The 26,677-nt window shown below is 42.6% G+C and overlaps 1 protein-coding gene across 2 annotated transcripts in view; it reads right to left on the minus strand.

The window, feature by feature from the left end:
- LOC125462665 (solute carrier family 26 member 9-like) overlaps positions 1-26,677 on the minus strand; it is a 118,682-nt gene that overhangs the window by 13,999 nt on the left and 78,006 nt on the right. For both annotated transcript variants that reach the window (XM_059653356.1, XM_059653355.1), the window contains 6 exons: positions 25,421-25,490; positions 21,808-21,900; positions 19,942-20,052; positions 18,411-18,683; positions 15,426-15,480; positions 10,676-10,821 (listed from right to left, as the gene is read on the minus strand). In XM_059653356.1, coding sequence (XP_059509339.1) covers positions 10,676-10,821; positions 15,426-15,480; positions 18,411-18,683; positions 19,942-20,052; positions 21,808-21,900; positions 25,421-25,490 — 748 coding nt within the window. The remainder of the gene's footprint in view (positions 1-10,675; positions 10,822-15,425; positions 15,481-18,410; positions 18,684-19,941; positions 20,053-21,807; positions 21,901-25,420; positions 25,491-26,677) is intronic.

Raw genomic sequence — 26,677 nt, forward strand, 5'->3', positions numbered from 1 at the left:
GAGTCCTGGAGAGAGTGGTCTCTCTGGAAGGCAGACAAGGGTGGGGATGGAAAATGTCTTGGAGGGTGGTGTCGAATTGTAGATGGCGGAAGTGTCGGAGGATGGTGCATTGTATCCGGAGGTTGGTGGGGTGGTAAGTGAGGACGAGGGGGATTCTCTTTTGTCGGTTATTGCGGGGACGGAGTGTGAGGGATGAGTTGTGGGAAATGCGGGACAACAGGGTCGAGGGTGTTCTCGACCACTGCAGGGGTCGGGGAGTGGGGGGGGGGGGAGGTTGCGGTCCTTGAAGAACGAGGACATCTGGGATGTACAGGAGTGGAATGCCTCATCCTGGGAGCAGATGCGGCGGAGGTGAAGGAATTGGGAATAGGGGGTGGAATTTTTGTAGGGAGGTGGGTGGGAGGAGGTGTATTCTAGGTAGCTGTGGGAGACGATGGGCTTGGAATGGACATCGGTTTCTAGGTGGTTGCCTGAGATGGAGACAGAGAGGTTCAGGAAGGTGAGGGATGTGTTGGAGATGGTCCAGGTGAAGTTGAGGTTGGGTTGGAAGGTGTTGGTGAAGTGGATGAACTGTTGGAGTTCCTCTTGGGAGCATGAGGTGGCGCCGATACAGCCATCAATATAACAGAGGAAGAGGTGGGGCTTAGGGCCAGTGTCGGTACGGAAGAGGGACTGTTCCATGAAACAACTGCACACCTACTCTCGGTTCACAATAAACAACTGCACCTCCCAGTCGCGAACCGTTTGGTATCAATGTGGATTTCACAAGCTTCAAAATCTCCCCTCTCCCCACTGCACCCCAAAACCAGCCCAGCTCGTCCCCACAACCCTAAGCTGTTCTTGTTCTCACTTATCCCCTCCTCCCACCTCAAACTGCACCTCCATTTCCTGCTTACCAACCTCATCCCACTCCTTGACCTGTCTGTCCTCCCCGGACTGACCTATCCCCTCCCTACCTCCCCACCTACACTCACCTCTCCACCTGTGTTCTCCCCTATCCATCTTTGATCCACCTCCCCCTCTCTCCCTATTTATTTCAGTACCGTCTCCCCATCCCCTCTTTCTGATGAAGGGTCTAGGCCCTGAAGGGTCAGCTTTTGTGCTCTTGAGACGCTGCTTGGCCTGCTGTGTTCATCCAGCCCCATACTGTGTTATCTCGGATTCTCCAGCATCTGCAGTTCCCATTATCTCTTATCTCTACAGATGCAAATTGTTGTGTCGCTGACTTGTTTTTTTGACAGTGTGTGCAGCCATAATCAGTCTGCTTCTTTCGACTGGGAACAGGACTAATATGAAGGCACTATTTGGCCAAGCCCTTGTATCCTAATTCAAGGACTATTCAGAATATTACACTCATTCTATCAAACATACTACAATCACCTTCATAAAGTACTCCGACCTACATTTGCCCTCCCCTGAACTGTGTTTTCTTTTGTTTTTATATAGTTTAACCTTGACACTACAATCTGGCAAATATCACTTCAATTCCCAGATAAAAGGTTGATAACTGCTCTTAGTCGCAGGGTCAGAAGTGAGGTATAAATGATCAGAAATGTAGGAGTGTACACAATATCCCTCTTCAAACATCAAACAGAAGGAGCAACATTCCAGGAAGACAAGGCGTTATTTTGTGATGAATTACAGTGACCCATTATTTATCCTGTCATTTGAAGGGCAGACTCTGCAATTTCAGGCAATGAACCAAGACTATTTTCAGTAGATGTAAAAGATCACAAAGTATGCTTGTAAAGAAAAGCAGGGGAAATCTTCTGGACAAAGTTCATCTCACTACCCTCCCCCGACATGCCTCGATCCCTTTAGCCATAAGAACTATATCTGATGCTGAAAAGAATTTCTAAGCTTGATTTGAGTGAACTGGAACAGTCAGGTGCTTGAATGTACACAGCAGTCAGGTTTCTCACAAGGCCATATGAAATATATATTTTTCCTCGTCTTAGAATAGATTTTTAATGGTCCTGCTTATGCAGGTGGTAATGCTCAGATGCCATTTTGCGTCATTCATTACTGTCAATGCTGCTGGCCCTCTGAAGTGTTACTAGCTCTCTTCAGCAAAATGCTAGCAATTTCCAAAATGGCGGCTGCCTGCTGTCCTCACTGGTGCCCAGTTGGAATCACATGCCTCTTGCATGCACTTGATTTTGACAATTCAGTGTCAACTTTGACCCCTGGCCAGTTAGGCCATCTGGTTCCTTGTAACGAAATCAATTTAACACCTGGGATATTTGAGTATTGGCATCCCAACCACTCTTTTGAAAATATGGTTCCCAATGTCTTCCTCTCAAAGCAGTGCAATACTGACTAATGGGGAATTGACACAATTGCATTTGGGATAAATAAACTGGGATTTTGTTATGGATAACAAAGTGTGAAGCTGGATGAACACAGCAGGCCAAGCAGCATCTCAGGAGCATGTAAGCTGACGTTTTGGGCCTAGACCCTTCATCAGAGAGGGGGATGGGGAGAGGGTTCTGGAATAAATAGGGAGAGAGGGGGAGGTGGACCGAAGATGGAGATAGATGGAGAGGAGAGTATAGGTGGGGAGGTAGGGAGGGGATAGGTCTGTCCAGGGAAGACGGACAGGTCAAGGAGGCGGGATGAGGTTAGTAGGTAGGAAATGGAGGTGCGGCTTGAGGTGGGAGGAAGAGACGGGTGAGAGGAAGAACATGCTAGGGAGGCGGGGACAGGCTGGGCTGGTTTTGGGATGCAGTGGGGGAAGGGGAGATTTTGAAGCTTGTGAAGTCCACATTGATACCATTGGGCTGCAGGGTTCCCAAGCGGAATATGAGTTGCTGTTCCTGCAGCCTTCGGGTGGCATCGTTGTGGCACTGCAGGAGGCCCATGATGGACATGTCGTCTGAGGAATGGGAGGGGGAGTTGAAATGGTTCGCGACTGGGAAATGCAGTTGTTTATTGCGAACCGAGCGGAGGTGTTCTGCAAAGTGGTCCCCAAGCCTCCGCTTGGTTTCCCCAATGTAGAGGAAGCCACACCGGGTACAATGGATACAGTATACCACATTGGCAGATGTGCAGGTGAACATCTGCTTAATATGGAAAGTCATCTTGGGGCCTGGGAATAGGGGTGAGGGAGGAGGTGTGGGGGCAAGTGTAGCACTTCCTACAGTTGCAGGGGAAGGTGCCGGGTGTGGTGGGGTTGGAGGGGAATGTGGAGCGGACAAGGGAGTCGCGGAGAGAGTGGTCTCTCCAGAAGGCAGACAAGCGTGGGGATGGAAAAATGGCTTGGGTGGTGGGGTCGGATTGTAGATGGCGGAAGTGTTGGAGGATGATGTGTTGTATCCGAAGGTTGTCGGAGGATGATGCGTTGTGATTTTGTTATTCTGTCTTTTCATCATTAAGTTGTTAAGTTTGGAAGCCTAAGTTGGGGCTGCTCTGTCAGCTATGACTGCTTTCTCTTTAAAGCAAGATGCTATCTCACAATCTTGCCATTGTGACGTTCAACACATTTATTAATTAGCCTTCTGGTGTATAGGGGCTTTAAGATCCTGGAGAAACCTTGTGATGCTGCATATCATCGAGAATTGAAGCACAAGGTAGGCAGAAGGAGAATACTTTATGCTAGTCACTGCTCTAGATGACAGAACAATCTAGAATGAGAGGGTGTCTTAAGAGGGCATGGACATGATCACATAATGAAGATAGATTCGTCATTACCAAATATAACTATAAGATCTGAGTATGGTCTACCTATAATTACCGTGTGCAGCCATATTTACTATGAACATACAATAGTGTTGCTTTGAAGTCTAAATCTGAACAGTTTTTGGCTGCCTTCTCCTGGATCAGACCGCCTTGAACGCAAACTCACAGTACGGTTGATAACTGAATTGCCTCCTCCCCTGCTGATGCTGGAAGTGGAATTATGTCTTATTAATTATTCATTGTACAAATCACCTTTTCCTGACTACAGTTCTAAATTTTGTTGCTAACAAGTTGTTGTTACAGGTATTTCCCCTGTAACATGATAGTTGCATTTTTGTGCAAACTTGTGCTATACAGTAGAAAGTTTGCATTATCCAAACAGCATCCAGTATTCAATCACATTAAAGCCAATTTGCATTAACGAGACGTGTTATAGCAGAACTACCTATACACTAGCGTTTCCTATTGATTTTTCCCGAAATGTGGTGCCTTTCTGTATAGTTAACATCATAGTTGCTGAAATAACTCCACAGAGGCTGATATTCTGTCACCAAGTCACCCTTTGTTTACACGTGGAGAGTCCTTAACACTGATCCAATGTCTGCAGAGCCAGCTCTCAGAGTGAACTGGATGTCTGACACTGCTGAATTCAGCTCGAAGCTATGGGCAGAGCTGCTTTGTCCTCTTTAAGTAGACCTAGCACAGGTTTGTGATGCATTACTAATACAAGTTTTCATCCAAAAGGTTATTGGTGCAGCTTGGTGAGTCCAAATATGACCGCCAAATCTTCTTTCCTTATCTGGGTATATCTACATTCTACATTAGCCAAAGTCCTGGATGTGTAGTCTAATGGGTTTCCTCTCCCCGGATCACCTATGAGCTACTAATTTCCTGATACCATACAGGGATAATGACGTTGAAGTGTGACTTTGGCCAGGAAGCTGTTCAGTTTCAACAGAACCTGTCCTAACTGATCTGTATTAACTTGCTGGTACATCAGCTTGATGCTGTTCCATATGTTAACTACCAAGTTTACCAACACATTCAAATCTCTCATTGTTTGCTGCTACTGCACTGCCAAAGAGTATGAAGGTTATCTGAGTTATTTTTAACAGTGTCCAGCACCTTTTGTACATATCTTGTGTCGAAATTGTTCTGCCCATTTTATTCATTTTACCTAATTCCATTTGTAGGTCCATGCCTCCCTTACTTGATTTGAACTTAATTTGCTCCCTCCCCACCCTTGTGTGCAGTCATCTGGAAATGCTTTACCACTTTACATCGAGTGGCTGAGTTCAGGCTGTTGATGTAATCAAAGGGCTAGATTTCAAACCACCTACCACTTGTAATGTTTACTGTGCACTGTAACACTGTGTGAGGTACACAGCTGTGTAATATTTGTTCAGTGTCTTTAGATGAGATAGCTTCAATGACTTTGAGTAGCTGTATGCTCCAGAATAATGTGTCAAAATGTCAAATTCCAATTACACCGCAATAAAGTTTATTGATTCCCCTTGGAGTCTGATGCTATTAATTCCAGGCATTATTCAATGAATTGAATTTTTAGTTTAGGACTCCTATTTAATGTGGTTGTTCAATGTACATTGTTATATTTTAATCAAAAAGCAAACAGTTTCAGCAGATTTCTAACACTCGTTGTTCTAAATTAGTTTTAGTTATTTGGTCAATTTAAGTGAACATTATTTCTGTGGATTTCTGCTCCTCTTACTTTTTTCCATTAGCTAGGAAGTGCAGATCATTGACATGGGATTAGGCCATACAGACCCTCATGCATGGGCTAGTATTTAATCAGATCTTTACCTCACCCTAATTTAATCATTTCCACCTGGCATTTGGACAACATTTGCTGCATAATTCTGGAGAATTTTTTTTCCTGAAGAAATTTTATAGCAACTTGAACTAAGCTTTCTACTTTAGTACTGAGTGGGTGTTCAGATAAGTGGGGTATGGATGCTAGGGCAGTTGCTTGCTCCTCCTGCAGAATGTGGCAGGTGGGAGACATGGCACACGTCTCCGCTGGCTACATCTGCGGGAAGTGCACCCAACTCCAGCTCCTTGAAAACTGTGTTAGGGAAATGGAGCTGGAGCTGGATGAACTACAGATCATTCGGGAGGCGGAGGGGGTAATTGAGAGGAGTTACCGGGAGTTGGTCACTCCTAAGGCTCAGGACAAGGATAGATGGGTTACAGTTAGGGGGAAGAAAGGGGACAGACAGACAGTGCAGAGATCCCCTGTGGGCATTCCCCTCAGCAATAAGTATACCATTTTGGATACTCCTGGGGGGGATGACCTACCAGAGGAAAGCCATAGTAGTCAGGTCTCTGGCACTGAGCCTGACACTGTGACAAAGAAGGGAAGGGGGCAGAATAGGAAAGTACTCGTGGTTGGAGACTCGATAGTTAGGGGAATCGACAGGAGATTTTGTGGTCAGGATCGGGATTCCCGGAAGGTATGTTGCCTCCCTGGTGCCAGGGTCCAGGACGTCTCCGAACGGGTGTATAAGGTTCTAAAAGGGGAGGGCGAACAGCCAGAAATCGTGTTACATATTGGCACTAATGATATAGCTAGAAAAAGGATTGAGGATATAAAAAGTGATTTCAGGGAGTTAGGATGGAAGCTGCAAAGCAGGACGAACAGAGCAGTGTTCTCTAGTTTACTACCAGTGCCACGAGATAGCGAGGCGAGGAACAGGGAGCTGGCGCAGCTTAACGCGTGGCTGCGCAGCTGGTGTAGGAGGGAGGGCTTCAGATTTGTAGATAATTGGGATGCCTTCTGGGGAAGGTGGGACCTGTACAAGAAGGACGGGTTGCATCTGAACTGGAAGGGGACCAATGTCTGGGTGGAAGGTTTGCTCGAATAGTTCGAGAGGGTTTAAACTAGTATGGCAGGGGGGTGGGAACCTGAGCTGTATGCCGGAGGTGAGAGTTGATGCAGGTGAGGCAGTAGCAAGAGGTAGACCAGCTAGTGGGAAGGATTTTCCTGGGAAGGAACCAAGGGATCAGTTAAAGTGTGTTTGCTTTAATGCAATGAGTATCAGGAATAAAAGTGATGAACTTAGAGCATGGGTCAGTACCAGGTGCTATGATGTTGTGGCCATAACAGAGACATGGGTTTCTCAGGGGCAGGAATGGTTGCTGGATGTTCCAGGGTTTAGAGCATTTAAAAAGAATAGGGAGGGGGGAAAAAGAGGAGGGGGTGTAGCACTACTAATCAGAGAGGGTATCACAGCTACAGAAGCTTCCATTGTCGAGGAAGATCTGCCTACTGAGTCAGTATGGGTGGAAATTAGGAACAGCAAGGGAGCAGTCACCTCGTTAGGGGTTTACTACAGGCCCCCCAATAGCAGCAGGGAGATTGAAGAAAGCATAGGTCGACAGATTTTGGAAAAGTGCTGACGTAGTAGGGTTGTTGTAATGGGTGACTTTAACTTTCCCAATATTGATTGGAACCTGCTTCGAGCAGAAGATTTGAATGGAGCTGTTTTTGTAAGGTGTGTTCAGGAGGGTTTCCTAACGCAGTACGTTGACAGGCCGACGAGGGGAGAGGCCATTCTAGACTTGGTGCTCGGAAATGAGCCGGGGCAGTTATCAGATCTTGTGGTGGGAGAGCATTTTGGTGATAGTGACCATAACTGCCTCACATTCTACATAGCTATGGAGAAGGAGAGGATTAGGCAAAATGGGAGGATATTTAATTGGGGAAGAGGAAACTATGATGCGATTAGACATGAGTTAGGAAGCATGGACTGGGAGCAATTGTTCCATGGTAAAGGCACTATAACATGTGGAGACTGTTTAAGGAACAGTTGTTGCGAGTGAGGAATAAATATGTTCCCCTGAAACAGGCAAGAAGGGGTAAGATAAAGGAACCTTGGATGACGAGAGCAGTGGAGCTTCTCGTCAAAAGGAAGAAGGTAGCTTACATAAGGTGGAGGAAGCTAGGGTCAAGCTCAGCTAGAGAGGATTACAGGCAGGCGAGGAAGGAGCTCAAAAATGGTCTGAGGAGAGCCAGGAGGGGGCACGAGAAAGGCTTGGCAGAACAGATTAGGGAGAACACAAAGGCATTTTACACTTATGTGAGGAATAAGAGAATGGTCAAACAAAGAGTAGGGCCGATCAGGGATAGCATAGGGAACTTGTGTGTGGAGTCTGAGGAGGTAGGGGAAGCCCTAAATGAGTTTCTTGCTTCTGTCTTTACGAAAGAAACAAACTTTGTAGTGAATGAAACCTTTGAAGAGCAGGTGTGCATGCTGGAATGGATAGAGATAGAGGAAGCTGATGTGCTGAAAATTTTGTCAAACATTAAGATTGACAAGTCGCCAGGCCCGGACCAGATTTGTCCTCGGCTGCTTTGGGAAATGAGAAATGCAATTGCTTCACCACTTGCGAAGATCTTTACATCCTCGCTCTCCACTGGAGTCGTAACTGAGGACTGGAGAGAGGCAAATGTAATTCCTCTCTTCAAGAAAGGAAATAGGGAAATCCCCGGCAATTACAGACCAGTAAGTCTCACGTCTGTCGTCTGCAAGGTGTTAGAAAGGATTATGAGGGATAGGATTTATGACCATCTGGAAGAGCATGGCTTGATTAAATGCAGTCAACATGGCTTTGTGAGGGGCTGGTCATGCCTCACAAACCTTATCGAGTTCTTTGAGGATGTGACTAGAAAAGTTGATGAGGGTCGAGCTGTGGATGTGGTGTATATGGACTTCAGCAAGGTATTTGATAAGGTTCCCCATGGTAGGCTCATTGGCTCATTCAGAAGGTCAGGACGAATGGGATACAGGGGAACTTAGCTGTCTGGATACAGAATTGGCTGGCCAACAGAAGACAGCGAGTGGTAGTTGAAGGAAAATATTCTGCCTGGAAGTCAGTGGTGAGTGGTGTTCCACAGGGCTCTGTCCTTGGGCCTCTACTGTTTGTAATTTTTATTAATGACTTGGATGAGGGGATTGAAGGATGGGTCAGCAAGTTTGCAGACGACACGACGGTTGGAGGTGTCGTTGACAGTATAGAGGGCTGTTGTAGGCTGCAGCGGGACATTGACAGGATGTAGAGATGGGCTGAGAGGTGGCAGATGGAGTTCAACCTGGATAAATGCGAGGTGATGCATTTTGGAAGGTCGAATTTGAAAGCTGAGTACAGGATTAAGGATAGGATTCTTGGCAATGTGGAGTAACAGAGGGATCTTGGTGTGCAGATACATAGATCCCTTAAAATGGCCACCCAAGTGGACAGGGTTGTAAAGAAAGCATATGGTGTTTTGGCTTTCATTAGCAGGGGGATTGAGTTTAAGAGTCGTGAGATCTTGTTGCAGCTCTATAAAACTTTGGTTAAACCGCACTTGGAATACTGCGTCCAGTTCTGGTCGCCCCATTATAGGAAAGATGTGGATGCTTTGGAGAGGGTTCAGAAGAGGTTTACCAGGATGCTGCCTGGACTGGAGGGCTTATCTTATGAAGAGAGGTTGACTGAGCTCGGACTTTTTTCATTGGAGAAAAGGAGGAGGAGAGGGGACCTAATTGAGGTATACAAGATAATGAGAGGCATAGATAGAGTTGATAGCCAGAGACTATTTCCCAGGGCAGAAATGGCTAACACGAGGGGTCATAGTTTTAAGCTGGTTGGAGGAAAGTATAGAGGGGATGTCAGAGGCGGGTTCTTTACACAGAGAGTTGTGAGAGCATGGAATGCGTTGCCAGCAGCAGTTGTGGAAGCAAGGTCATTGGGGACATTTAAGAGACTGCTGGACATGCACATGGTCACAGAAATTTGAGGGTGCATACATGAGGATCAATGGTCGGCACAACATCGTGGGCTGAAGGGCCTGTTCTGTGCTGTACTGTTCTATGTTCTATGTTCTAAATGTAGTGCCTTTCTGTACAGTTCTGAAGAATTATGTGGGTATAAATTAGGATTATCATCAGTCAGGCTAGCACACCTGGCATATTGGCAAACTTGCATGTGATGGAAGCTACATTTTTAATGTGCAGGGCCCTAGAGGCTCTTTGAAGATGGAAAAAAGAAGAATAAAAGAAGATTGTGGCTGCTTAAACTCAAAAACTGGTTTATTCCTCAGGTCAATGTCTTGGCCAATCATAGTCAACTTGTATTTTTTAAAAATTTAAATAAAGCTCAGCAGTTAATTGTCAGCCCACATTAACTGGTGCATTTCCCAAAATCTTTAGCAATCAGAGTCGACTTGCCAAGCAAGCAGTACTCTCCTGTCACAGAGCACAAATGTTGTTTTCCATTCACTTTTGCAAATGGACAATTTCTTATCAATTGTCTTGAGGAGTGCAAGATTAAAAGCTTCAACAAATGTGCTATTTTTCAGTGATACTCAAATTACAATATTCTTAATTCTGTGTTTCCGGGTGCTAAACCTTGCTCAAAATAAATATTTTATTGAAGTAACATTACTAAGGAAAACAATTGGAATTGTTTGACATTGATAAGTAACAACACTTGTTGAATTGAAGGCAGTAATCTTAACTAGGTAGGAAGCCTCATGGTGCAGTGGTAGTGACCCTAACTCTGGACTAGAAGCTTCTTGCTCAGGCTGCCCTACCAGCACTAGTTGCCCTTGGAAAGTCTGCTCAGAATGTGGCCAAACAAGTTAATTTTCACCCTGTAAATCTTTCCAATGCACTTGATGGCAGACAGCAAGAGTAGGAAAGCCTCCTGATCAGCATTCCTGCAAGAAACAATGGCAAACTACTGTGGTACTTTATCCGCAAGTGTAGACCAATGCGATAGAAGTCCATGGACCAAACCTTGCAAAAATAAGACAAAAGAAAAGACTAGACGGACAGTTCAACAGCATGAAGAACATCAGTGGAATCCACTAAATGTATGACCAGCTGGGGCGAATTAGTCACGTTTTGTTATGAATGACTGTTCTAATGAGGCACAAGATGCAAAGCATTCTTTCAAATTTTAAGTACATAAGGATTCTTAAATGAAAATTCCTTACTTTCTCCTTGGCTGCATCCTGTTTGTTTTCACTCATTTTAGCCAGCGTGTATAGGACAGCATCATGGACCGAGAGGAAGAGACAATTACGCTCTAGCCCTCCCTCATCAAACATTCCACCAGACTCGATGTCCTCATACACCTGATCTGTTGTACAAGAATAAGATAAAATACACTTAGAAATGGACATAATGGCAATTTTGGAAAGCAGTAATGAGAATTGCTTTTTAAATGTCTCGTGCCTTGAGAAAACCTATTTCTATTTCTGTCTTTTCCTTCTTAATGCACTCTTGTAGCAATTTTGAGATACTGTCCTCTTTTCAGTGGCAGGTACCACTCCACAAATAATCAATAAGGTCACCAGGCCTAGTCATGCTAACTGGGCAAGGAGTTGATGAGAAGTATTTCTATCAGATCTTGGCTATGGACATGTAGGATGATTTTCTAAAATCTGAATCTGGACTATCAATGGGATCTATTCAAGGGAGACAGTTCACAGAACTATGGAGATTGTGCAGGGTCATAGGAATAATTAGACCTGGGACAGGCATGATGGGAGGAATGGCCTCATTCTGTACAGAAGCTATGTTGCTGGCTCAGTTGTGATGGAGAAGAACCGAGCTAAATTCATGTCTAAATTGTGAATTCTTCAATTCAGTTGAATTGAATTTTGAAGAATGGTCAAGTTTAACAACTTCTACAGGAAAGTAGATTGCGTTTAGATAAATTAATTTGAACACAGATAAATATTCCCAGAACAGTCATCAGAGAAGTAGGAAGGTCTAAGCTCACAGAGTGGTAAAATTATAGGGTATTGCAGCTCTTATCTAGTCAACTTCTTTTGCTACTGTTCTTTCTTTGCCTGTACAGGGGAGAACCTGGAACCCAAGAGATCCATTTTACACCAGCACAAATATGACAGAATGAAATTTTAATGAAGAGCATTGTATACATAATTCTGTTCCTTTCTGTGCTCCTGACTGCCATGTTGCTTTCTGAGGTTATATCCATTGGTTTTAAACATTGCCACTTCACAATGAGTGAGGTCAGATATAAACTTTCTGGTTGCTTCAACAGTTGCTGATTCCTTTGTCCAGCCCATTAGATCAGAAGAATTCAGTTCATTATGGCAAGATTCTGTGCTGGCTTTACAGATTAAAAGATCTTTCACTGAAAGTTTGAACAGACAGAGATTACTCTCTTACTGATGAAAAGAAGATTGACCCGATAATTTTAGGAAGGATATCTGTAGGGACAATGTTTCGAACTTGGAGAGGAGATGAGAGTTCGGTGAGTCATAAGTATAAAATAGTCACTAATAAATCTGATATGGAAATCAGTAGAAACCTCTTCATATGGAGTATGGCTAGAATATGGAACTTGCTGTCACAAGGATTAGTTGAGGACAATAGTAGTGATACATTTAAGATGCAGTAGCTAAATGTGATGTAGTGGTAATGTTGCTGGATTAATAATCCAGTTAATCCATACTATTACTTTGCAGACAGGGGTTCAGGTCTGACCATGGCTTTTGTTGCAATTTAATTCAATGAACTAAAAGCTAGTCCAATGATTACCGTTGTCATGAGAACCCATTTATTTCAGTAATGATCTTTTAAGAAAGGAAGTCTCATGTCATTTGCTGGTCTGTCCTACATGGGCCTTCAGATCTACAGCAATATGGTTGGCTCTTAACTACCTTAGCAGATTATGGAGCTTTTAGGGATGGGCAATAATTATTTTACTATCCATAATTTTGTGATATAAATTAAAAATAAAACATAGCTCTTGCTGCTTAATCAATGTGCTGTAGTAAATTATTCCTGAAGAATGCTCTGATAAAAAGGAGTTATTGCTCTTATAATAGAAAAAGTTTACACTGAAACCCATTAATGTGTCATAAATGCATTAGCCTGAGAGATCAAATGCCTTGCTGCTGAATAGCCTAATAATCATTCACCTAGATTCTGACTTAATAATTGGCCCATGCTTAAATTTCACAACATAATTCAGTACACAGCATCTTTCTTTTAAAAAAAAAATCACTATTTCCTGATAATGAAATGTGAGGCTGGATGAACACAGCAGGCCCAGCAGCATCTCAGGAGCACAAAAGCTGACGTTTCGGGCCTAGACCCTTCATCAGAGAGGGGGATGGGGTGAGGGTTCTGGAATAAATAGGGAGAGGGGGGAGGCAGACCGAAGATGGAGAGAAAAGAAGATAGGTGGAGAGGAGAGTATAGGTGGGGAGGTAGGGAGGGGATAGGTCAGTCCAGGGAAGACGGACAGGTCAAGGAGGTGGGATGAGGTTAGTAGGTAGGAGATGGAGGTGCGGCTTGAGGTGGGAGGAAGGGATGGGTGAGAGGAAGAACAGGTTAGGGAGGCAGAGACAGGTTGGACTGGTTTTGGGATGCAATGGGTGGAGGGGAAGAGCTGGGCTGGTTGTGTGGTGCAGTGGGGGGAGGGGACGAACTGAGCTGGTTTTGGGATGCGGTGGGGCAAGGGGAGATTTTGAAACTGGTGAAGTCCACATTGATACCCGAAGGTTGCAGGAACAGCAACTCATATTCCGCTTGGGAACCCTGCTGCCCAATGGTATCAATGAGGACTTCACCTGCTTCAAAATCTCCACTACCCCACCGCATCCCAAAACTAGCCCAGTTCATCCCCTCCCCCCACTGCACCACACAACCAGCCCAGCTCTTCCCCTCCACCCACTGCATCCCAAAACCAGTCCAACCTGTCTCTGCCTCCCTAACCTGTTCTTCCTCTCACCCATCCTTTCCTCCCACCCCAAGCCGCACCTCCATCTCCTACCTACTAGCCTCATCCCACCTCCTTGACCTGTCCATCTTCCCTGGGCTGACCTATCCCCTCCCTACCTCCCCACCTATACTCTCCTCTCCACCTATCTTCTTTTCTCTCCATCTTCGGTCTGCCTCCCCCCTCTCCCTATTTATTCCAGAACCCTCACCCCATCCCCCTCTCAGATGAAGGGTCTAGGCCCAAAACGTCAGCTTTTGTGCTCCTGAGATGCTGCTGGGCCTGCTGTGTTCATCCAGCCTCACATTTTATTATCTTGGATTCTCCAGCATCTGCAGTTCCCATTATCACTATTTCCTGATGTCCACTCTGTCACTTTTGTAGAATTGACCTGATGTACTCCAGACTGCCAGTGGCAAAGACAAAGTTAGAGATAACAAAGTGTGGAGCTGGGGGAACACAGCAGGCCAAGCAGCATCTTAGGAGCACAAAAGCTGACGTTTTGGACCTAGACCCTTCATCAGAAAAAGGGTCTAGGCCTGAAACGTCAGCTTTTGTGTTCCTGAGATGCTGCTTGACCTGCTGTGTTCATCCTGCTTCAAACTTTGCTATCATGGATTCTCCATCGTCTGCAGTTCCCATTATCTCTGATACAAAATTAGAGATCTCTCTTGCAAGCTCAGATGACTGTTAGTATTAGAACAGATTGCTACTTTTGTCCTCTGCCTATTAATGTTTGTGCTTTCTGTTTATTTGTTCTCAGGATATGCGTGGTGCTTGCAGGTGACATTTATTACTTATCCTTGCGCTATGAGTGTGACATTTCCTTGAATTACACTTGTTTTTGCATTAGCAGTCAGCTGCATAACATCACACATGAGTGGCCAAGAACACCTGTGAAGAAGTTGGGGTTTCCTGACAATCTACGGCATTAATTCCTTGTAATTCTTTGTTTATCGGTGCAAGCTCTCACAGATGAGAGTGTCTGGAGAATTTAGTTTTGCAGTTTGGAGGATTTAGATTCACAAATTCACGTTTCAGTTTATGAGTTTCTAGACCTATATCACAACCAGTATGCCATCAAACAAAAACATGGTAACAACCGCTCACAGGACAAGTTACTGAACTTAACTATGTTGGATAGAGAGACCTGCTGCGTCTCCACAGTTAGGAAGAGAAACGTTTGGGACCTTCCACTTCTATGATGTGGCTTTTGCTGTCGATTAGCTGTGACACAGTCCGGCCTTCAAAGCTCTATAAATGTTGTTAGTCCAGCTGGCCAGCAAGTGCAAAACATCATCCTTTTCATTTTCTTTCCTTCCTCATGGAGAGATGGTTGGCTTCCGAAAAAATAGCCAAGGTCAGGAGCTTGTTGTGAAGGGAATGGTGATTCTGAATTCACATTCTATCACTCCACTGTAAGGAGTTTTAATACATCAGCATGTTCTAATTGTATTTTTTATTGTGCCTGGATACCTCCCTGCTGAATGTATACCCATTACACAAAGCTCTCTCCAATTCAGAAAATGCTGGAAATGTTCAGCTGGTCTGGCAGCACAATGTTAACTCTCTTCTACTGTCCACAGATGCTGTCACTCTTGTTGAATGTTCCCAGCATTTACTATTGTTATTTCAAATTTCCAGCAGGTTTTGCTTTTAGCTTCTACAATTCAGCACTGATTGGTATCACATAGACTTAAGCGAGGCTACAGGCTACTGTGGGAAATGGAAGTTGTTAACATTTGCAGAAGAGTGTGCTGTACTGAGCTTAGGTTTGATCATATTGTCAGACAAGAATAGAAGGGACATCTAACCTCAGCTACGAACAGTTGGTAACCATGCTGGATGCTCAGAATGAAAATGTAATATTCCCCCGATATGGACTTCCTCACCTGGATGGCTGCAAACCAAATCTGCAAAGATGCTAAACAGGGCTACATCCGCATTGGCAATTTAATAAATGACATTTCGGATATAGATGGTCTTACCTCGTATACCAGTCAGGTAAATTGTTACGCCAATCTTCTTGTAATTTGAACACATCTGTGCAATGAAAAGAAAGTTCCAAAAATAAGAAGGAATTCTGCATGAAGTTAGCAAGCAGTCTAATATGGAAAGAGTAAGATGAAATGACTTCATTTTGCCAACCAGCTTCATTTGCATTTTATATCATCGTTTTATATTCTCTCTTCCACCAATTTCAAAATAAAAACATTAATGTATCAGTTAACGTTCCCATAAATTGGCTGCTATACTTGCCTAAAAAGCATCAGTCATGCCATATTAAAATAATTCATTGTATTTGTACTTATTTGTACTTGTTACAATTAATTTGTAATTGTATTTTGATGTGAGAAAAGACAAGATGAATGATCATATGTTCTGCTTACTTATTACATTCAAAATTCTAAACTTTTAAAATGTGTGGTTTCAAAGAACTCAGTTCATAAATTGAAATGCCTTTTAGGGTGTTTTTAATTGGCAGAGGATCATAAAAACATACGAAATATGATTATCAATGTGAAAATCTTCTAATAGAAAAGAGGGTTTATTCTTAAACGTTATCTTTGGTCAATAATCGCTTGTGAAAGATGTTAGCAAGCAACACAACAGGAGACATTTTTCACTGAGCCAACTGTTGGGGAGATTGTGGCATAGTGGTACTGTCATTTGATGACTAGCCTAAATGTACTAATGACCTAGGAACAGGGGCTCAATCTCACCATGTTATGTGGCAAAACTTCTACATAAATTTGGAGTTGAATGGTGACTTGTCTTTTGCCATTAAATCCCATCTGGTTCAATAATATCCTTTAGGAAAGGGAATTTGTCTTCTTTACTAGGTCTGGCCTACATGCAACTCCAAACAGTCCTTTGGGCCACTAGGGATGGGCAATAAATGTTGACATTCGACGAATGAAACAGAAGAGTGATTGTCCTTGATCCTTTTGCTGATATTTCCTATATTTCCTTCATATGTTTGGCCTATACTTTCAACAGCCACTCCCTGTCCTGACTGCCCCTACATTGGAGGCAAATATAGCCACCCCCAATCTGAAAGGCAGCTGCCCTGTTAGGAAAGCAGAGATAATGAGAACTGTAGATGCTAGAGAGCCCAAGATAACAAAGTGTGGGTCTGCTGTGTTCATCTAGCCCCACACTCTGTTAGGAAAGCAGATCTGGTTCTACCTGCTCAGAAGGCAGGTCATTAGCTCTGTGGTGATTTGAGTCCTCCATGGACATTCTCATCCTGAACTCAGTTATTAAGGTGGCAGGAAGTGAGTGAGTTGGCTTCTCTGGCCGTAAGGTGCTGGAGTACGAGCAGCCCATTCAGCCTATTGGAGTTATTCCACCTTCAATGAGATGACCTGATTCTCCTCAACTCCATTTCCCTGCCTTTTCTTATAACCCTTAATTCCCTTACTGATTAAAAATCTTTCTCAGCCTTGAATATACTCAATGACCCAGCCTTGGCAGCCTTCTGTGGCAAAGAATTCTACAGATTCATGCACTCTGAGAGAAGATGTTCCTCCTCATTTCTGTCTTAAATGTGTGACCCCTTATTCTGAGAATATGCCACCTGGTCCTAGACGTTCCCACAAGGGGAAACAACCTTTTTACATTTAGCATGTTGCATTTCCTAAGAATCTTGCACATTTCAAAAGATTGCTTCACATTCTTCTAAATTCCAATGAGTATACGACCAACCAGCTTGATCTCTCCTTATAAGAACATAAGAACTAGGAGCAGGAGTAGGCCATTCAGCTCTTCGAGCCCACTCTGCCATTCAATAAGATCATGGCTAATCTTTTAATGGACTCAGATCCACTTACCCGTGTTCTCATAAGATAGCTCTTCCATAATTGGTATCAGCCCAGTGAACCTTCTCTGGACTGTCTCCAGCATATTGTTTCTCAGATTAGGGGCACAAAACTGTTCACAGCATTCCAGCTGTGGCCTAACGGTTGCCTTGTATAGTTTTAGCAAAACCTCCCAACCTTTCTACTTCAATCCTCTTGAAATGAAGGCCAACATTTCACTTAATTTCCCCATTACCTGCTGAACTAATCTTCTGAGAGAACTTTCCCCCCATTCTCAGTCCTAAATCACCAACTACTTACATCAGTCAAGACTAAGACTTCTAGTTCTAGGCTTTATGCTCAGAAGAAAAGAACCTCTCAATGTCAACCACATGGATCACTTTGAAATATTTGTACCGTTCAGCAACACCATGAGATTAAAGGGGTTGCTCCAAGAATTTTACCCTCTGCCGTGCCTCCCATGCAACTCCTGCGTATTATCTGTGCTCCACTGAGACTATAATGTGGCAAATAATTGGGAGGCAATCACCTTTGACCTGAAGGCAAGATGGCTACAGTCGTAGCAGAAGAACCTTTATGTAAGCTTTGTCTTCAATTCATAAGGGGCCTTTGGGTGCTGAAAGCAAAGTGGCTGTGAACACTTTTCTTTCTAAGTCAATAGTAACAGGGGTTGTGTACCTTGTATTCCATCTGCTCTAGTTTTGCAAATCTCTCCATCTTGTGAGTAGATTTTAAAGTTGGGAGATTTTATTCTTGCAGTAATGGAGCAGATGCCTACAAATCTCAGTGGATTAGTATTATCGTGCTGTGCATATAGTGCAATACAATTGCTAACAGCATGGAATCAGGAACATAAATGCACCTATTATATTATAAACATGATTCCCTAAGCTATCAGAGAAATAGCCCTCATATTAATCTTCAGTTGTCTCTAAGAATGGTTACTTTTGGAGATTAAGATTTTCTCGTTTAGTTTGGTTCTTCTCTTTTCCTTTAATTCTCACTAACTCTATCCTAGCTTGTTGTTTGATGCCCTATTTCCATTATTCTTCTTGATAGTTTGTCTGTAAAGCACAAAGATTCTGGCAGACATGGAAGAACAGTGACTAATCGTACTTTTCTGGCATTTCAATTAGTGAAAGTAATACGTACCTTTCCTAATACTTTAATTCCCATAAGGTCCACAAAACAGACTCCACTCATATCCAAGATAAGAGTATGAATGTCAATTATGGGATGTGCAAGTTTAATAGGGTCTTCGACGTTTTCCGGCTCTGCTGGGGATTTTGGTGTTCCTTCGTGTAATCCATTGGGAGTGTTGACTGTGATGTAGGATATTCTGGGAGCTTCATCCACTGAGTTATTATTACAGTCCATAGGTGTTTCAGCTTCCACCTCTTTCACCAGCTCCTGTAGAGATACTTGCTGTACAAAGACAAAGAAGGAAGAATCTATTGAGATTAAAGAAAAACAGAAAATGCTGGCACCACACAATAGGCCAATCAGCAACTGTGGAAGGGACAGACCAGCTAATATTTCAAGCTTTCAATATAACTGAATAAGTGAAAGACAAACAAATGCATTAATAGAACTGGACAGAGGACAGGAAAGGTAAAAAGAAGACCTAATTGCAGGATGTATTAGTAGGATGGATGGCTTGCACATTTCCTCATCCCAACTCTTTCATACCCCCTCCTAGGTCTTGATGCCATTCTTAAAGTATAGTTCTCAGAAGTGGATGCAATACTTCATCTGAGGTCAACAAGAGGTTTATAGATGTTTGCTTTAACTTCCATGTTTTAGCAATGGTCATTATCCTGAAGCAAGAGCAGGAATTGACAGAAACTCAGCAAATCAAGTAGGGATCCAAGAAGAGAGTTATGGTTGGTGTGCTTGTAATGTCAGATCTTGGATTAGTTGGAGGGTGCTAAACCAGTCCTGAACTAGGTCTGGGCAGCATGCTATATTAACTTCGGTCACCCCATCAATCCCCAAACACATCTCCCCCGCTCATTGCCTGGACCTAGTGAAAGTGGGCTGTTGCAGTCAGAGGCTGTTACTCAATTGCCAGGCATTCAGGTAAGTGGCCAGGGGAGGATACAGGAAAGGGGAAGCCCAGGGCAAGGACTTTCTCGCTGAATTACATTTTACTAAGGACCCATCTGTGAGAAATGAACAAGTCACCATTTCTGTGCAGAGAGACCACCCAACATCACTCTGCACTCCTCCTATTTCTGAGAATAAATTTTAAAACTTCAACAACTTCAAATCACATGCTCAGAGTTAATGTGAACTGCAGATGCTGGAGAATCCAAGATAACAAAGTTTGAAGCTGGATGAACACAGCAGGCCAAGCAGCATCTCAGGAGCACAAAAGCTGACATTTCAGGCCTAGACCCTTCATCAGAGCTCTCTAACGAAGGGTCTAGGCCCAAAACATCAGCTTTTGTGCTCCTGAGATGCTGCTTGGCCTGCTGTGCTCATCCATCTTCAACTTTGTTATCTTCAAATCACATGCTCCTTCTGTTGAGGTGAGAATAGTACTGCCATGCATTTGTCCCATTTGTGGTCAACTTTTGTTTTAAAATGGGAAAGGTTGGTGTTGCTGGCATTTGCAGAGATCTGAGCATTTATTAAATTTTGCAATCCTGTGGTCCTTTGGTGCCATCATATCAATTCATACCTTGTTGCCGAGATTACTTGGTCTCCTGGTGTCTGCTTCCCTCTCCTCCTTTTTGACAGCTCTGAGATACTTCTTCTTGGCTAACAAAACCTTCACTGGATCAAATCCCGACTATAAAAAAGCAAGAAACATCTAGCTGTGGCTTGGCAAGAAGATACATCCTGTGCTTCATTACAGAGCTCATGTTGTTAATGCTTTTTATTTCTTGGACATACAGGCATACAACCACACACCCACACATGCACACATGCACCCCAAGGCCATACGCACATGCAGACCCGCACATGCGCACACACAAATCTTTAGGACAGGCTGTCTGTTCAATCTAAAGGAATATAATCAGTTTTCCTTTGCAAGTATTTGTGAATAAATGCAAGTCAAACAGGATAATTGAAATCTCATCTCATAAAGTAGTACATGATTGATCAAGATTTCATTGAGACCCTAAACTTGATGCGCTCTTCTCTTGGAACAGGAGTACAAATCTAATAGGCATTTTCTTTGGAATTGATAAATGCTTTGAAAAGCCTTAAATAAGATGAGAATGTTTGCAGCGTTTGAGGCATTGGCAACAGGAAAGTTACAGACAATGTCATCACATGACCACAGAGAGAAGTTTGAAGAATTTTAATCACAGAAGATGTTACCAAATTGTATTATGAGTGGTTAATGATATTATAATGTAACTTAAGAAAGGATTGGGGGTTTTTAAAAAAAGTGACAATATAAGACTGCGTGGTCAAAGGCACAACAAATAACGGGGAAGAAAACTGCAGTTTGATAAGTCAGTGTTAAATTGCATTGGGATAAATGGCTTTGTCCAGTACTTTCAATTCTATGATTATTGAATACATTAGTTTTGGTTGCTCTGGCGTCTCAGGTAGAGAGAAGAGATCTACCTTTTAAAGGAAGAAAAAGTGAGTGTCTTGAGCAATATTTATCCCTTAATTAATGTCACCAAAGCAGATAATGAGGTCTTGCTGTTTGCAAATTGATTGGCACCCTTTCTACACTGCAATGAATACTGCACTTCAAAAGTTCTTGATTGACTGTAAAGTGCTTTGGGACATTGTGGGTTTGGAAAAGGCACCTCATAATCACAAGTCATTTTTTTTCCCTTGGTTGTTGTGTGTCATTCTTTGATTGTTAATAATGGCCATGAATCATGCAGTTAGTTTTGTTTGCTGTTCGATAATAAACAAGGAAAAAACATTTTATCATCACTTTAAACTTATTAACACCTTACGCAACATGACGTCATTCATGTGGTGATATCAGTTACATTCCAAAAGTCAATAAGTCAAATTGTCTTTCAATATTTGGCACTCAGGGAATTTTCCAACTGCTTCAGGAATCACATTTTGCTCACTTACTAGGTATAGTTCACAAACACTTGATAGTTCTTGTTACTGTAGGTGTCAAACTATGACTTCAAAAGTGCATGTTCAGAACAATGTGCATTTCAATAAACTGTGTAGGATACCAGCCATAATATAATAATTTAGGCAACGCCGAAAGGAACTTGGATTCACTTCCAATTGACTTAGAGCAAAATGTGATGGTAAGGAAAGGAAGTATTACATAAGATATATGACAAGTTTGGAATTTTGTAGTTTTGCTTTGTTCATGATTGGAGGTGCCAGAAGAAACATACAGTCCTACATACAGATCAAAGACAATAGGAGAATCTTGAGAAGGCTAAGAACATGCAACAGATGTTAACACCTTGAGCTCAGAATCACAAACAAGTTATAAGATGTTTTATGGTTCCTCTAGGCATTAGAATGCCTGTGTTACGAAGTATCAAGTTATTGCAACTTAAATTTCTTTTACAAATTTAAGATTAAAATAAATAGAGACATTTACCTTTTTGATTACTTTTTTCCTGAAAAACTCAACATTTGCGAAATACAATGGGGAGCAGTAGGTTATGATTTTTATGCCGCTGATTTCTTTTGCCTAAAAGAGGAAAGCATTCATGAGTTATCAATTAATGGTTCAATGATTCATTGAACAATTTATTAATGATAAATTATATGTAAGCAAAAAGATTAGAAATATCATACACATGTGAAGATAAATAACATTGCTGTACAAGTAGATTACCCGTAAAAACACGGCAGCACGGTGGCTCAGTGGTTAGCACTGCAGCTTCACAGCACCAGGGACCCAGGTTCAATTCCAGCCTCGGGTGACTGTCTGTGTGGAGTTTGCACATTCTCCCCGTGTCTGCGTGGGTTTCCTCCGGGTGCTCTGGTTTCCTCCCACAGTCCAAAGATGTGCAAACTAGGTGGATTGGCTATGCTAAATTGCCTGTAATGTTCAAGGGTGTGGGGGGTTATAGGGGGATAGGTCTGGGTGGGATGCTTCAAGGGGTGATGTGGACTTGTTGGGCCGAAGGGCCTGTTTCCACACTGTAGGTAATCTAAACTATGCAGTACTCCAAGAATAATCTCTCCTTTGTTATTTTTATAATTTGTTCATGGATGTAAGTGTTGCTGACTCATTTACTATGTATCCCCAAATGCTCCTGAGAAAGTGGCTGTGAGCTGGCTACTTAAATGGTTAAGGCACTCCCACAGTGCTACAACTAGACATTTTTTGGGGGCTGTTTATAACAACTGAATGGCTTGCTAAGCTTTTTCAGTGGGCAGTCACCCATGTATAATAAAGTTGGGGTCTGGGACTCACCTGTGGACCAGACCAGGTAAAGATGAAAAGTATTTTTCTCTGAAGGATTTTATTAAACCAATTAGAATTTTATAACAATCCAGTAATTCAGACTCAACATTAACAACACTAAATTTAATTCCAAAAATTTACTTGTTTCATTTGTCAGATATGGATATTGCTGGTTGGCTAGAGTTTATTACATATCCCTCAGTGCCTTTGAGGAGGTAGTGGTGAGCTGTCTCCTTCAATAGTTGCAATAAACTGCATGTTTGGACACCCAGTTAGCAGGGGAATTATGGGATTTTGACCCCACGACAGTGGAGGAATGAAAATAAAATTCCATGTCAGGATAATGTGCAGCTCTGAGGGAGACCTACAGATGGTGGCATTCCCTTGCATCTACTGCTCTTGCCTTTCTCGGTGATAGAGGTCACAAATTTGGAAAGTGCTGTCAAAGGAATCTAGGTGAGTTACTGCAGTGCATCTTATGGACGGTACACACTATTGCCACTGCATGTCAGCGTGAAAGGAGTGAATGCTGAAGTAGGGCTGCTTTGTCCTGGATGGTGTCAAGCTTCTTAAATGTATGAGCTACGCTCATCCAGGCAAGTTGGGAATATTTCCTTTCCTCATCACCAAATCACCCGTGGTATTTTTTCAGCTATTAACCACCGGCAGTAGATCACCCCTGTTTTTCCATTTGTTAATTTACATTAGAGCCCATTAAGAATGAAGGGCACACCTAAGGTGGGGGAGATGTAGGGAGAGAGAGAGGGAGGGGGTTCTCCCAATGATCTTATTATCAGTATCCAATTTGGTCATGTGACTTGTACTTAATTTGTACTTTTCATATATTAAACTTCACCTTGTTGAGACAACTTTCCTTGTTAAAGTGCTCTAATGATTGTTCTCCTACCAGCATCAGTTAAACAGGCCTTAGACTCAGCCAATGAAAGCTGTAGCTTCCTTTTATCCTCAAATAGCACATGGTATTCTTTACTGGGTGTTGTTGCTTAATACCACAACATAAAGGCTGTTGTGGTGCAGCTGTAGTGTTCTTACCTCTTAGTCAGGAAAAACCAGGTTCAAGTTCCATCTGCTACAGCGGTGTGGAGCAGATGGAGCATCTCTGAACAAGTTGATTAAAACCAGCTGACAACACAAAGTAAGGGCCCTTGTGGTGCAGTGATAGTAACCCCAACTCTCAGTTAGGAGAGCTGGGTTAAACTCCCACCTGTTTCAGAGATGTGACATAACATTGCTAAACAGGAAAACATCTAAAATCACAACATAAGACAATGCAAAATTCGTTGAACCCATGACGGGGGAAAATAAATCCAAAAGAACAAATAAATTTACATATTAAAAGACTTTATCTCTTTAAGAATGACAATAATCTCCCCAGTATCTGGTACACTAAAAGAATTGGGGGGCAAGGAATTGCTGGAATCTACTGGTTGCATGAGAAATAACAGTGGTTGCTAGGAGAACGCGACTCATCAGTGGTCAGGACCACTCATAATTATCATAATAGGTGATTTTGTCTTTATCAATAAGGCAAGTCTTGAACTAGCTTTAATAAAGCATCTGATACATTATTCCCTTCCAAATGCTAAAACCACTAAAGTCTCCACTGCCTGGATCTGAAGAGTTTGGAATTTCCCTTTGGAACTCAGCTGCTGATCACTTGGGACCCAGGTAATCGGAAACTTACTGCTCTTAAACAGCAGCTGCAAGTGCTTGAAAAAAACAAACAACCAAAATTCATGAGAAAACAAATAAGTGAGCAACAGAACTCCAGGCTAAAGCCTTTACTCAAGACCTGGCAAAAAGTGTAGAAGAATCAGTGTGGGATAGAGAAAGCATAAGGACTCATCACATCTGATAGAGCTCTGTGAATAAAGTTAGAAATCTCTGTTGGGCAAGGGGAAAATACTCAAATGCATGGTGTAAACTAAAACTGTATGAGGAAGCTTAGAAGTATCAAAATGTAATACTTACAGCACACAGAGTGTTGGAGCCAAAGCAAGCAGACACTATGAGACACAGCTACTGTAGGAAATCAAGGACCATAGAAATGCTTCGTACTAAGGTTGCAGCATTGGGAATACCACAAAATTAGAATTAGAACAAAGTACAATTTAAAGGTAAAAGCAGACAGAGTCTAAAAGAAGAAGATAATTACAAGGTGCTATTAAAGCAGGAGATCATGCTTCTGGTGGGCATAATATAATATATGCTTTATTTGGGCAAGTTGTGGAAAAAGATGTGTATTGTGTAACTGGCCGAGAAAGGCTGGAAATCATCCTTTAATTTGCATAAAAAATGTGGAAAATCTCTATTTAGATCACAAAAACGTAGGAGAACTCCAGTAAGCAAGATAGTTATACAATTCAATTCACTACTTGATAGAGTTAAAAGGGTTAAAAGAGATGAAACAATACAGCATTGCTGTAGTACAGTTTAAAAGTTTGAAGACAATGAAATTAAGCAGCATTGCTATTCACAGAAGTTTAAGTCTTCAGCAAAGGAGATTACAGCAGCATTTAGATTCTGCAGAATTCAAAACCTTTAAAATAAGAAGCATAAATAATTACAAAAGACAGACAAGGCAAGAGAACATAAACAACTTGTGGGACTTAGAACAGGAAAGGGGCAAATAGAACACCAGATTGAACATCTTGGAAAAAATGATTCTAAAGATAGCTGGCCTACTCTACCTGCGGCAGGATCTGCTGAATATTTCCAACTTTAGGTTCGTTTTTACTAAAAAATGCTTGACTGTGGCTTTAATTAACATCCTTACCTTTTCATAGACCTTGGGGTTTCTGTAAATGTCACTGGCTCCTATTTGTGCCACAAGATGGCCATTCCGACTGGGGAGAGAGGAACAGGGAGAAATACATTAGCATGAAAGGCTCTTGGTGTTTCAACTCTCCTGTGACACTTACACTAACAGGAGCAACATTCCTGCTCCAGACCCAGATACATCAGTCACATTACTCTACAATCATACTCAATCTTTTAAATTATAAGGAATTACGTTCACACAACTTTAGGGAACATTTCCAATGTGCTTTATAACCAATAAATTGCTTTTAAAACATAGCAACTGCTGTAACACAGGCAGCATAGCAGTTAATTTGCCCACAGCAATGTCTGCCCTGGTTCATTCACTCTAGCCTCTAAGTCACAAGGTTCTAGGTTCAAGATCCACTTTAGGGTTTATATGCAAGAGTTAAGGTGGACAGTGCAGCTCTGAGAGAATGTTATATCAATGGAGGTGTTGTCTTTTGGTTGACTGAATTTTTAACTACCTAATCATTGCATATAAATCCTTCCATGGCACTATTTCTTACAATAGCAGTAGAGTTCTGCAGTACTGCAGTAGCAGTAAATTAATTTGCACAGTACAGGCATCATAACAAGATGGAAGGCTAAATTCTTGATCACTGCTGTCCGTGTATTTTTAAAAAATTCATTCACGCGATGGCTAAACAGCATTTATTGCCCATCTCTAATTGCCCAGAGGGCAGCTCAGAGTCAACCACATTGCTGTGGATCTAGAGTCTCATGTAGGTCAGACTAGGTAAGGATGGCAGTTTCCTTCCCTAAAGGACATTAGAAAACCAGATGGGGATTTCCCAGCAATTGACAATGGATTCACTGTCACTATTAGACTCTTAATTCTAGATATTTATTGAATTCAGATTCCACGATCTGCTGTAGCCGAATTCAAACCTGGCTCCTCAGAACACTAGAGATAACAAAGTGTAGAGCTGGATGAACACAGCAGGCCAAGCAGCATCAGAGGAGCAGGAATGCTGATGTTTTGGGCCTAGGCCCTTCTTCAGAAAAGGGTCTTGGCCCGAAACGTCACCTTTCCTGCTCCTCTGCAGCTGCTTGGCCTGCTGTTTTCAACCAGCTCTACACCTTGTTCTCCTAGATTCTCCAGCATTGGCAGTTTCTACTATCCCCAGAACATTATCTGGGTCTCTGGGTGAACAGTCCAGAGATAATTGCCTCCCCAATGTTTGATGTGATTCAGTAGGTTGCAAGGCCA

Source organism: Stegostoma tigrinum, chromosome 21 (assembly GCF_030684315.1).
Source record: "Stegostoma tigrinum isolate sSteTig4 chromosome 21, sSteTig4.hap1, whole genome shotgun sequence".
Classification (NCBI taxonomy): domain Eukaryota; kingdom Metazoa; phylum Chordata; class Chondrichthyes; order Orectolobiformes; family Stegostomatidae; genus Stegostoma; species Stegostoma tigrinum.